At 38.7% G+C, this 13,986-nt stretch overlaps 1 protein-coding gene across 2 annotated transcripts in view; it reads left to right on the plus strand.

The window, feature by feature from the left end:
• Positions 1-13,986, plus strand: part of ITSN1 (intersectin 1) — a 231,801-nt gene that overhangs the window by 107,000 nt on the left and 110,815 nt on the right. For both annotated transcript variants that reach the window (XM_032630426.1, XM_032630425.1), the window contains exons 13-16: positions 289-438; positions 525-665; positions 8,800-8,887; positions 9,022-9,161. In XM_032630426.1, coding sequence (XP_032486317.1) covers positions 289-438; positions 525-665; positions 8,800-8,887; positions 9,022-9,161 — 519 coding nt within the window. The remainder of the gene's footprint in view (positions 1-288; positions 439-524; positions 666-8,799; positions 8,888-9,021; positions 9,162-13,986) is intronic.

The raw sequence follows: 13,986 nt of genomic DNA on the forward strand, positions 1-13,986 counted from the left end.
AGCACACCAAGCATCCTTAGCGTAAAGAATTGAATGTCAGTGGTGAAACAATCCAGTCTGTTCTCAGCTCATGTAAACATAATAGCCTTTCTCAATATTCTCTGTTTTCCCATAGAAGGAATATTATATTTGTATAAAATTTTTCTGCTATTTTAAAATAAAAATTTCTTGTAATGTTTAATAATATTTCACCCCTAAAAGAAAAGACTTACTAGATGTAATGCTTACTAAGAGACCTTGAAGAGTATAAGAACTGAACAATTGATAAATCGTCTGTGTATGTCATAGGCTGCAAAACGGGAGCTTGAAAGGCAACGACAGCTTGAATGGGAACGGAATCGAAGACAAGAACTATTAAATCAAAGAAACAAAGAACAAGAGGACATAGTTGTGCTGAAAGCAAAGAAAAAGACTTTGGAATTTGAATTAGAAGCTCTAGTGAGTAGTTTGATTATGCTTTGGGAATCTACTTACACTGAACCATTAAAATGCTAATAATTCTTATTATTTTTCATTTGTTAAAGAATGATAAGAAGCATCAACTAGAAGGAAAACTTCAAGATATCAGATGTCGATTGACAACCCAAAGGCAAGAAATTGAGAGCACAAACAAATCTAGAGAGTTGAGGATTGCTGAAATCACCCACCTACAGCAACAATTACAGGTGAGAAAATATGTCCCTTAAAAGCTTTTTGGCTTACATGCCTTTCTCTGATTCATCTCATTCATTTATTCACTCAACAAACATCAAGCATCTAATAGGCACTGGGAAGCCAAGATGAAGTAGACAAGGTCCTTGCCTGAAAATAGGTTGTCTAGTAACTCAGCACACTTGCCGAGACTGCTACATGCCAGCTCAATGCAAGCTCTGGTAAGCACTGAGGATCCAGCAGTGGACAGCAGAGACAGGAACCCCGCCCTCACAGAGCTTACCTTCTGTTTGCAGGGGAGACAAGCACTAATAAAATAACAAGTATGTACTCTATTAGAAGATGAAAAGTTGCTCTGGAGAGCGAGTAGGGAAGAGAGTCCCCAGTAGTAAGGAGAGCTGTGATTTTGAGTAATGTGGTCAGGACAGGCCTCTCTCTGAACATGCTTTTTGAGCAAAGACTTGAAAGAGATGAGTGGCTGAGCCATGTGAATATCTGGCAGAGCAAGTTATAGGTAGGGAAACAATAGTGCAGCAGACCTGAGGCTGTAGCTGGTCTCTGGGATGCCAGTTACAGCAAGGAGACCACTATGGTTGGAGCAAGTGGGGGCTGGATCACACAGGGCCTATAGTCCATTCATGGGACTTTGGCTTTACCGTGATGAGCACAATAAAGAAGTGCAGTTAAGTATATTAGGGGGAGTTCCAGAAATGTATGTATACACAACAGTTGGAGACAGTGGAGTACTCTAAGCAGTTCTGCTTTCATTTTATTACCTATCCAACCTTGACCACCAAGTTGTTACAATATCACCTGGTTTGGTTTCAAGTGTTGAGCTAGGGGGCATCGAATTCATGTAGATATTGTTCTGCATATCATCATGAAATATGATCAGTTTTGAGCATTGTGACTTTTTTTTTTGTAAGTCGTTTTAAAACCTCTGTGTTCTCAGAGACGTTTTCTTTCTTTCTATTTATTTATTTATTTATTTATTTATTTATTTATTTATTTAGGCTGCGTTGGGTCTTTGTTGCTGCACGTGGGCTTGCTCTAGTTACGGCGAGCGGGAGCTACTCTTCATTGCGGTGCTCAGGCTTCTCGTTGGGTGGCTTCTCTTGTTGCGGAGCACAGGCTTTAGGCATGCGGGCTCAGTAGCTGTGGCTCATGGGCTGTAGAGCGCAGGCTCAGTAGTTGTGGTGCACGGGCTTAGTTGCTCCACAGCATGTGGGATCTTCCCGGACCAGGGCTTGAACCTGTGTCCCCTGCATTGGCAGGTGGATTCTTAACCACTGCCCCACCAGGGAAGTCCCTTGAACATTGTGACTTTTATTTCAGCTTCTTCCTCTCCGCATGCTTTTTTTGAGATTTATCCATATTGTTGAGTGAATCAGTTGTTTGTTCCTTTTCATCACTGAGTAGTATTTCCTTATTTATCCCCTCACCTGTTGAGGGACATGTAGGTTTTTTTCCAGCTTGGGACTGTTTTTTTTTTTTAATTTATTTTTGGCTGCGTTGGGTCTTCATCGCTGTGCGCAGGCCTTCTCTAGCTGCAGTGAGCAGGGGCTACTCTTTGTTGCAGTGTGCGGACTTCTCATTGCAGTGGCTTCTCGTTGCGGAGCACGGGCTCTAGGCGCGCGGGCTCAGTAGTTGTGGCTCGCGGGCCCAGTAGTTGTGGCTCGTGGGCTCTAGAGCGCAGGCTCAGTAGTTGTGGTGCAAGGGCTCAGTTGCTCCGCGGCACGTGGGATCTTCCCAGACCAGGGATCAAACCCGTGTCCCCTGCACCAGCAGGCAGATTCCTAACCACTGTGCCACCAGGGAAGTCCCTGGTTTGGGACTTTTATGAATAAAGCTGCAATGAGTATTTACTTATACATCTTTATGTGGAAATGTGTTTTATTTCTCTTGGTTAAATTTTAGGAGTGGAATTACTATGTCATGTAAGTATGTGCTTAACTCTATCAGGAACTATCAAATTGTTTGCAAAGTGGTTGTACCATTTTACATTCTCACCAGGAGTGTATGAGTCCTTCAGTTGTTCCTCATTCTTGTCAACACTTGGTATTGCCATTATTTTTAATTTTAACATCTCTGGTGGGTGTGTAACAATATCTCATTTGGCTTTAATTTGCATTTTCCTGAAGGCTAATGATGTTGGTCATTGTTTCATATGTGTATTAGTATGCATCTTCTTCTGTGTGTCTTTTGTGAAAAAATCTTTAGCTCATTTTTTAGTAGGTTGTTTAGCATATTATCAAAGTTCTTTATATATTCTCGTAAGAAATCCTTTTTTTAAAAAATATTTATTTATTTGGTTGTGCTGGGTCTTAGTTGTGTCAGGCAGGCTCCTTAGTTGCAGCTCACAGCCTCCTTAATTGTGGCTCACTGGCTCCTTAGTTGTGGCACGTGTGCTCCTTAGTTGTGGCAGGAGGGCTCCTTAGTTGCAGCTTGCCGGCTCCTTAGTTGTGGCATGCAAACTCTTAGTTGTGGCATGCATGTGGGATCTAGTTCCCTGACCAGGGATTGAACCTGGGCCCTCTGCATTAGGGGCGTGGAATCTTAACCACCGTGCCACCAGGGAAGTCCCAGAAGTCCTTTGTCAGATAGATGTTTTGCAAACATTTTCACCCAGTCTGTGGCTTACCTTTTCATTTTTGTAATGGTGTTCTTTAAAGGGCAGACGTGTTTAATTTTGGGAAAGTTCAATTTATTCATTTTTTTCTTTTATGGTTTATACTTTCCGTGTTCGATGCAAGAAATCTTTGACTATCCCAAGGTTGCAGATATTTTCTCTTATCTTTTCTTCCAGAAGTTTTACCCTTTTATATTACATGTTTAGGTCTGTGATCCATTTCAGGTTCGTTTTTACCTTAAGTGTAAGGTAAGGGGTGAGGTTCGTTTTTTTCCATACCAACACCCAGTTGTTCCAGCAACATTTATTAAAAACACTGTCCTTTTCCCCCATTGAATTGCCTTGGTAGCTTGTTGATAATCAATTAACCACATTTGTAAAAAATCTTTTCTAGATTCTCTTCTGTTCCTTTGATCTATGTCTATCCTTTCACCAGTATTTCACTCTGTTGATAATTTTAGTTTTATAATAATTTTTGAAATTAGATAGTGTGAGTTCTTCAATATTTTTCTTTTTCAAATTATTTTGGCTATTTTAGGTCCTTTACATTTCCACAGAAGCTTTTAAAATCATCATGTCAGTTTTTACAAAAGTTCTTAGAGTTTTTATTGGAATTCCATTGAATTTATAGATCAGTATGGGAAGAATTGACATCTTAACAATACTGAGTCTTAATAGTATATCTCTTAATTTTATTTGGGTTGTTACAAATTTCTTACAGCAGTGTTTTGTAGTTTTCAGTGTACAAGTCTTGTACATATTTTGTAAAGTTTAGCCCTAATTATTTCAAGGTTTTTGATGCTATTGTGTATTACATATTTTAATTTCAATTTACAGTTGTTTGATGCCAGTATATAGAACCAGAATTCATTTTCATATATTGACATTATATGTGTGATATTGCCTAACTCATTTATTAGTTCTAATAGCTTTATTGTAGCTTCCTTAGAATTTCTACATGCATAAACATTGTGAATAAGGATAACTTTATTTCTTCTTTTTCTTTTTTTTTAAATATTTATTTATTCATTTGGTTGCGCCAGGTCTTAGTTGTGGCAGGCGGGCTTCTCAATTGTGGCATGCGAACTCTTAGTTGTGGCATGCATGTGGGTTCTAGTTCCCTGACCAGGGGTTGAACCCGGGCCCCCTGCATTGGGAGCATGGAGTCTTCACCACTGTGCCACCATAACTTTTTTTTTTCCAATCTATACACCTTTTATTTCTTTTTTTGTCTTAACTGCGTTGATTACAACCTCTAGTACTATGTTGAATGGAAGTGGTGAGAGTCTTGTTCTTGATCTTAGGAGCAAAGCATTCAGTCTCTCACCATGAAGTATGATGTTAGCTGTAGGGTGTTTTTTGATTGATGCCCTTTTTTTTTTTTTGCGGTACACGGGCCTCTCATTGTTGTGGCCTCTCCCATTGTGGAGCACAGGCTCCGAAAGTGCAGGCTCAGCGGCCATGGCTCACGGGCCCAGCCGCTCCACGGCATGTGGGATCTTCCTGGACCGGGGCACGAACCCGTGTCCCCTGCATCAGCAGGCGGACTCTCAACCACTGCGCCACCAGAGAAGCCCTGATTGATGCCCTTTTTAGGGTGAGGGACTTCCCTTTTTTTCCTTGTTTGCTGACAGTTTTTGTCATGAATGGGTGTTGAATTGGGTCATATTCTTTTTTCCTGCATTTACTGAGATGTTTATGTGTTTGTTTTCTCCTTTATTTTGTTAATATGGTGATATTTGAGTGTTAAACCAACCTTCCATTCTTGGGGTAAACTGCACTTGGTCATGGTGTATTATTGTTTAACAAACATTTTGCTGGATTCAACTTGCTGTTATTAGGGGTCTCTATTGAAATTCTTGAAGGATATTAGTTTATCGATTTCTCATAATGTCCTTGTCTAGCTTTGGTATCAGGGTAATAAATAAGAAACTAAGCTGTAGGGTATTCTTTTCTCTTTTAGTTTCTAAAATATAAAATATATGATGATAGTCTTTCCTTGATATCTGTGGGGGCACTGGTTCCAAGTTGCCTGGGGATACCAAAATCTGTGGGTGCACCAAGTCCTTTATGTAAAACGGATAGTACAGTAGTTCTTCCATATTGTCATATTTGAATTGAAATTCGATCCTAGGCTGGTTGAATCCAGATGTGGTGGACTGACTGTAGTGGTAGCTACCATTTATCCAAAGCCTGGCATGTGCCAGTGTGCTCACTGCTAAGACCTTAATGTGGATATTTAATAGAGTCCCACAGTAATCTGGTAAGGGCACTATCATTACTCTCGTGTTATACGTGAGAAAGTGAAGATTCGAGAAGGGAACATTCTAGAATCAGTTTCTGGCATTCAGTTTCTAGCTGGGAAACAGGAATCCAAATTCGAATCCAGATCTATGTGACTTCAAGACTTTACATCCAACCTCAACCTTGACACTACACTGCCTTCCTAGCTAACCCCATCAGCTTGTCTCTTAAAATCCTGTATGTTGGGCTTCCCTGGTGGCGCAGTGGTTGAGAGTCCGCCTGCCGATGCAGGGGACACGGGTTCATGCCCCGGTCCGGGAGGATCCTACATGCCGCGGAGCGGCTGGGCCCGTGAGCCACGGCTGCTGAGCCTGCGCGTCCGGAGCCTGTGCTCCGCAACGGGAGAGGCCACAGCAGTGAGAGTCCCGCATACCGCAAAAAAAAAAAAAAAAATCCTGTATGTTTCTATAAAACTTTCTCTCACCTCCTGGAATAGTTATCTGGTTCCAGTATCAGATCAGTTGGTCCAAATGTGCAGATTAAAGGATTTGGGAGGCTGATTGCACTATGCCATTTTAATATAAGGGACTTGAGCAATCTCAGATTTTGCTCTTGAGAGGATCCTGGAACCAATCCCCCATGGATACTGAGGGTTAACTGTGTTTCTTCCTTAAATTTTTGGTGGCATTCACTAGTGAAGCCTTCAGGGTCTGGAGTCTTGTTTGTGGTAGAACTTTTAATTGCAAAATTTATTCAATAGATATTGACACAAGGCTATTCCAGTTTTCTATTTGTTCTCTGGTCTGTTTTGATAATTTTGTATCTTGCAATGAATTTGAACATTTCATCTAAGTTAACAAATTTATTTGTATAAAATTGTTTATAATATTTTCTTATTATTCTTTGCAAGTCTGTAGTATCTGTAGTGATTTTACTTCTTTCATTCCTGATATTGGGAATTTGTATCTTTTCTCTCCCACTCCAATTCCTCCTCTCCTTCTTCCTTCTCTCCGTCCCCTTTCTCCTTCTCTTCCTCCTCTCCCTTCCCCTCTTCCTCCTTTGCTCCATCAATCTAGCTAGGAGCATATTGGGTTTATTGATTGGTTTTTTTAAAAAAGGTTTTGGTTTTATAGATTTTTTTTTTCTCTGTGGTGTGTCTGTTTTCTATTTCATTGACTTAGGCTTCTTATTATTTCCTTCCATCTCTTTATTTTGGGTTTGATTTGCTTTTTTCTAGCCTCGTAAGGAGGAAGCTTAAATTACTGAGTTTGGATCTTTCTTCATTTCTGATAATGTATAACATTTTAAGCTATATAATTCCTTCAAAGCATTGTCATAGCCATATGAATATGTTGTATTTTTAAATCCACTCAATTCAAAACCTTTTTTAAAATTTCCTTTGTCATTTCTTTGATGAATTATTTAGAATTATGCTGTTTAGTTTCCAAATGCTTGGATTTTTTTTCCATTTGTCTTATTGATTTCTGATTTATTTATGATATGATCTGTGAACATACTCTGTATGATTTTAACCCTTTTAAGTTTATTGAGACTTATGTTATGGCCCAGCATTTGATCTGTCTTGGTGAATATTCCATGTGCACTTGTAAAGAATGTGTACTCTGTTGAAGTTGGGTAGGGTGTCCTGTAAATGTCAGTCGATCAAGTTGATTCATGATGTCGTTCATGTCTTCTGTGTCCTTACTGATTATCACTGAAGTCCTAATCAATTTGAGATATTAGGATATGACGTATAATGTAAACAGTATCAGGAGTTCACTGCTAGAAATTGTTTGAAAATACTTTAAAATGCATGCACCTTTTAAAAGTGTATTCTTTTCTGTGGTAACTGTTTTTCTGTGTCTTTCATTAACTGTTTATGAGAAGTTTCATAAAATATTCCGTTGAAAATTTAGGAGTGAAGGCCATGTGTTTGTTTATTATCTCACTGAATGCGCTGTGTCCAAACATATTTTTATTATTTAAGATTGATGCTTAGTGTATTGTTATTGATAATAAAATACCAATCAAGGTTCCTGAAAAAGTAGTGAAGTTAAAAATAATACATGGTTTGAAGAAAGGCAGGTACATAGTAGGCCATGAGAAATCTGTTTCCTTTCTTTACAGTAATTAGCAGATTCTTGCTCTGCAAATGAGTCAGGTAGCCCTTCATATTGGTTTGACCTATTTTTGAAACTCAGGTAGTCCATTTAAAAGTAACGTTTAAATAAATGAAACAATCTGAGTGATCTGAGCCAGGCTTCATCTTGATCCTTCATTGTTTGTCCTGGTTCAGGAAAGAATCTTTGGGATTGGGTAAGAGGCCTTGCCTTAATTTAGCAAGGAGAACAAGAGGAGAAGCTTAGTTGGCTATGCTTTTTTGGGAAAATGACCGACTTTTGTATTGTTTTGTTCAAATTTGGGGGGATGGGGGGTATATGTGTTTGTGTGGATTATTCATATGAGAAGATGCTACCAAATCCTCTCCATTGAACTGTATCTACTGTTCAGACATATAGTACACAAAGATTTATTACACACAAGCCAGTCTATATCTAAAGGTGGTTGTTCCAGAAAGGGACTGGTTCTTAGCCTCTAGTGAAAATTTTTAATTGACATTTTAATTTTTTCAAACCAAAAGTTAATACACAGAGATTTTTTTCTCAAATCAAAGTAAAAATAAAAGTCAAATATTCCTTAATAAAGTCTGGAAAATCTGTCCTTTTTCTAAAATGTGTAGAAACTATATTGAATAATTTCAGCTGAACTTAGGCAAATACAATTGCTTGTCAAGTCACCCATGAAAACTCCAAATAGGCTTGTACAATGTGGTTTAGCTTTTATCTATGTCAGTTAAAAAATAGTTGGTTCAAGATTTTTGTGTAGCTGTTTAAAATTGTGCCTCTATCCTGAGTGTTGGACAAACATATATGGCAGCTAAGATTCTAATTGTTAAAAGTCCTTTTTTGATTTCTGTTTCCAACTTCAGGTGTATGGTAATCCAGTTCAACCCTATTAATAAGGCTCAAAGTTCAGGACAGAACAGTTCCTGTTTAAACTACTGAGTCAGTTTGCAAACAGCAGGGTCACTGCAGTTGCATTTGATCCCAGTGCAATTGAGAGATCATTGCTTTCCATTTTCTCTGCTGAGTTGTGAAACCACCCTGACAGTCTCACTGTAGAGGATTCAGGTTGAGATTAGGAGAGTCTTTGAGGGATGAGGAAACATGGTGGTTTTCTCCATCATTCATTGTTGTGTTCTCTTTCTCTCCTAGGAGTCTCAGCAAATGCTTGGAAGACTTATTCCAGAAAAACAGATACTCAATGACCAATTAAAACAAGTTCAGCAGAACAGTTTGCACAGTAGGTGTTTTATAAAAGTTGACTTTTTCCCTTTTTACTGGCAATAATTTTCTTAATTGAAATGAGAACGTTAAAAACCATTTTTACTCACTGCCAGTTTGTTTTTCTTATCTTGCGATGTTTTTCTAAAATAGGAGATTCACTTCTTACACTCAAAAGAGCCTTAGAAGCAAAAGAACTAGCTCGGCAGCAGCTACGAGACCAACTGGATGAAGTGGAGAAAGAAACTAGATCAAAACTACAGGAGATTGATATTTTCAATAATCAACTGAAGGTAACTATTCTGTGTGTGCCTACATGTATGTTTTACTTTTTAATTTCTCTAACTGGCCAGATGATTAGTTGATATTTGATCCCAGGCAGAAAAATTTGTTAGGCTGGTTTGTCAGCCTTCATGAAAGCCTTCACATTTACAGATAAACATTAAACAATCTAAGTTGAATTATTCTCCTTTAAAATATAAAAATGAATTTGGCATCTCTAAATTAGGGCTGAGTGAATGGCCCCAACATGACATCTGTCTTTTACCTGAATTACATTTTTACACATCTTCATCCTTTTATCTGTAGAGAACTACATCAAGTTGAATTTCCAAAAGCTAGGCTCCAAAAGCTTCATCTTTCTTATGTTCTTTGAAGACTACTGAAAAGGAACTGTTGTCTCTTTTAAAACTAAGAATTTTTCTTCCACTTCTTACCTTCAAGATTGTACTTGAATATAAGTCTTTATTTTGTCACCTCACATTTTAAAATATTATTGTTTAATGGAGTAATTGCTTTTGTCTTTGTGGCAGAAGTGGTGTATGGTTTTGTCATATTTACACAGTAAAACTCAGGAAAATGCCAAAGCTCTTGGGGAATGTAAAAGTAGTTAGATCACAGCCTTTTTCTGATTTGGTGCTTTTGATTTAACTTTAGAACTTTATCATCTTGATTATTATCTTGTAATAAAATATCTTGGAGTGCAAACAGCTCATTTCCTATCAATAACAATCATATACTGTAGATTTAAGTAGATATTGGCGTTTTTAATCAGTTATGTCCTTATAAAAAATTGGATTTTACACTTGTTTTTCTCAAATATTTTCTTTTTCCAACCTAAAATCCTTTATACTTGATTCTGACCAATTTAGCTTTTGACACTAGGAAAAAGTTAAAATCCTATTCTTCATTAGTAGAAATAGAAAAACAAATTAGAAAGCATATTTGAGATTTTTAGTTGACTTTTGAATTGTGATTCTAGGCCAAATTGTCTAGACATTTGAGTTTGAAGTATTTGTACTGTTTTTTCAGAGTAATAAGTAATAAGCTTTTCTCAATTATACAATTCCAGGAAAGAGATCTTAGGGGAAATATTTGAGTAAACTTAGTGTTTGGGGTGTTTTTTTGCTTTCATGCTTACACAGAATATGTATTTGTGTGCATGTGTGTATGTACTATATATTTTTTCTATATTCGTACACGTATGATTGTGTCACATGTAAGTATTGGAAGGACAGCTATCAGTTCTCCTTCTCTAGAATAAGTACAGTAGAAACATGTTAACTCTCTTATGACTTGTCACTATTTCAAGCAAAAGGAATATGGCACTAGTGCAAGCTTGTAGTCCTTTTTATTTTTTATTTTTATTTTTTGTGATACGCGGGCCTCTCACTGTTGTGGCCTCTCCCGTTGTGGAGCACAGGCTCTGGACAGGCAGGCTCAGCGGCCATGGTTTATGGGCCCAGCCGCCCCACGGCATGTGGGATCTTCCCGGACCAGGGCACGAACCCGTGTCCCCTGCATTGGCAGGCAGACTCTCAACCACTGCGCCACCAGGGAAGCCCTTGTAGTCCTTTTTAATAGTCTCTTGGATTATAAACTGTTAAGTATTCAGGTATCTTCTGAACCCAGGCAGTACTCTAGATTTCTGCCTTAATCTTAAGATTCCTTTCTATAGAAGTTCGACCCAAAACAAGGTTCACACATTTTAGAAAACAATACTCTGATGAATTCCCTGGCAGTCCAGTGCTTAAGACTCGGCGCTCTCACTGCCAGGGGCCCAGGTTCGATCCCTGGTTGGGAAACTAAGATCCCACAAGCTGCAGTGTGGCAAGAAAGAAAGAAAGAGAGAGAGAGAGAGAGAGAGAGAGAAAGGGAGGGAGGAAGGAAGGAAGGGGGAAGGGGTATTCTGGTGGATTATTTTTTTCTTTTTTTGGTTGCACTGGGTCTTAGTTCTGGCAGGTGGACTCCTTAGTTGTGGCTCCAGGGCTCCTTAGTTGCAACATGCAAACTCTTAGTTGTGGCATGCATGTAGGATCTTGTTCCCTGACCAGGGATCGAACCCAGGTCCCCTGCATTGGGAAGCACAGAGTCTTATCCACTGCACCACCTGGGAAGTGTCCCTGGTGGGTGATTTTTGATAACGCCTAGATGACTTACACATTATTTTGGCTGTATTTCGGCTATTGGATTACTGTTGTCATTGCTATAGAGAACACCCTTAAAATGTGGTGTTTGTCACTGTTACTGTGTTTAGTTGACTAATGCTGCCTTCAGTATCAGAGAGTTGCTTATACAAAGGCTAATTTTTTAGCCCTTTATTCCACTAGCCCCTTTTCCAAATATACTTATTTTTAAAATAACATTCTTTTCTGTTGTAATTTTTATTTTAGTTTTCCATTATTACTTTAAATTTAAGTCAATGTGGAGAGTAAAAAAAAAAATCACAAGCCAGTATGTAACTATATTGTTTTGTTATTTAAAACTCGTTTGGAGGACTTAGTGACTATATTATGTTACCTGACGGTTATTATTTCTATTATTCCTCTCAAACCTGGTGAGACCAAAGCAGAAACAGTTACATTGAAGAATCAAAAGATTTATAATTTGATTGAGAGAACTCAGAGGCAGATTTAAGTATCCATTGAGTATCTCCTGCCAATTTTTCTTTGTTGTAGTCACCTTGGAGAATATGAAGCTTTTTTTTTTTTCTGACTTTAGAGCATATATTCACTAACAGCTGTAGTTTCTTGTGATGGACCAAGAAAGCCACATTCTGACCCTTTGGGATTTCTTCCATATCTCCCTTGATACAGCAGTGCCTCTACAGCATCTTCACTAATGATGCAAAAATTACTTCTACCTTGCTGACAGTGAAACAGTTCAACTGCCCAGTCATTCCACACATCGAATTTGATGGTGTGAATTTGCTCCATCCTAAACCTTCCTCTCCTAAAAGGAAACCAGCCTGGAGAGTAGAGAAAAGAAATTTGGACTTAGTTTTGTTTTATATTCGTATAGAGTGTTCATCTAGAGAAAGAAAGTTTAATTCACTCATTATCAGCTAATATGGTGACACTGGAAAAATACCTTATGGAGTGCAAAGTTTTAAAATTAGTTGATTGGAACATTAAACCTATATTCAATGGCTGGCTCCGTAAATGAGGGTTCCGTTTAGCAAAATCCAACTCTCATAGTTCCTTTGATACAAAACTGCTTACAATAAGCCATTCACTTCTTTTGATGCACACTCGAGGTCATGTCCAGTTCCTTAGGGATAAGGTCATGGGAACAATAGCACCCTGCTTTAGCCCAGATTCTTAAGCATAAGACTGGGATTGGGAAGTATAATTATATTTAGTTTCTTGAATGAGAAAGAGTTTAGAGAGCAGGTATGCTTTTTCCTTTTTTTTTTTTTTTGCGGTACGCGGGCCTCTCACTGTTGTGGCCTCTCCCGTTGCGGAGCGCAGGCTCAGTGGCCACAGGCTCCGGACGCGCAGGCTCAGCGGCCATGGCTCACGGGCCCAGCCGCTCCGTGGCATGTGGGATCTTCCCGGACCAGGGCACGAACCCGTGTCCCCTGCATCGGCAGGCGGACTCCCAACCACTGCGCCACCAGGGAAGCCCTTATTCTTTTTTTAATATGCAGTCTGGATTAGTTCTATCTACCAGGTGTCTAGTTGAGATTCATTCTTTTGAGAATCTCTCCTTTTTTCTTCAAACAAGAACTACACTTATGCCTCCTAATTCAATATCTGATAACCAATGATGGAAATAACTCAAGGCATTAATTAAAGAGGAAAACAATTACTTTTGCAGTTAGATTAACAGGTATTTGTTTCATATTGGTAGCAACCCACTGAAAATATAAAGCATACTTCAGTTCTGGGGACGTGTTATTCAGGGCTGTGGAACATAAGGTCTCTAGAATCTTGGACCTTTACATTTCTATCTGATCTCATGGAAATTGAGGACTCTTTTTCTCCTTTTAGAGAAGGCTATTTTTCCATGCATTTTGGTAGATATCTTCCTTATAGATACAATATTTATGTTTTCCAAAATTGATCCCAAGACATAAGTGTCTTTCTAATTTATCACCCAAAGCGAAGAATTACTTAAAAAAGGAAACAGAGGGAATAAACTTGGCTTTTGTAGATCTAGCAAAAAGGGGGGAAATGATAGCACTCTGATATTGAAGCTTTTGTGCTCAAATTCCCAATTGATAGATTTTGTATTTTTACGCCTTTTGTGTGAACAGTGAATTTTTGATGATCTAATGAAAAATTTAACCAATGATTTAACCAGGAATAATTGATTTTGTTAGTAATTATTGCCAGGATGAATTAACCCTTCTTGAAGTAGCTTTAATTCAGTGGACCAAATTTGTTTATCAAATTTTCTGCTTTTAAAATGTGTTATATATGCAGCAAATATTTCTCAGGCTAAGGAATAAAAAGTCTTCTCATATTCATGGCCTAGAAACATCAATTTAGAATTATTGATTATTGGGACTTCCCTGGTGGCGCAGTGGTTAGGAGTCCGCCTGCCAATGCAGGGGACATGGGTTTGACCCCTGGTCCGGGAAGATCCCACATACCGCAGAGCAACTAAGCCTGTGTGCCACAACTACTGAACCTGTACTCTAGAGCCCGTGAGCCACAGCTATTGAGTCTGTGTGCCACAACTACTGAAGCCTGCGCGCCTAGAGCCCATGCTCCGCAACAAGAGAAGCCTGCACACTGCATCAAAGAGAGGCCCCCGCTCGCCGCAACTACAGAAAGCCCGCATGCAGCAACGAAGACCCAATGCAGCCAAAAATAAAAATAAATGAATTTATTA

Source organism: Phocoena sinus, chromosome 4 (genome assembly GCF_008692025.1).
Source record: "Phocoena sinus isolate mPhoSin1 chromosome 4, mPhoSin1.pri, whole genome shotgun sequence".
NCBI lineage: Eukaryota > Metazoa > Chordata > Mammalia > Artiodactyla > Phocoenidae > Phocoena > Phocoena sinus.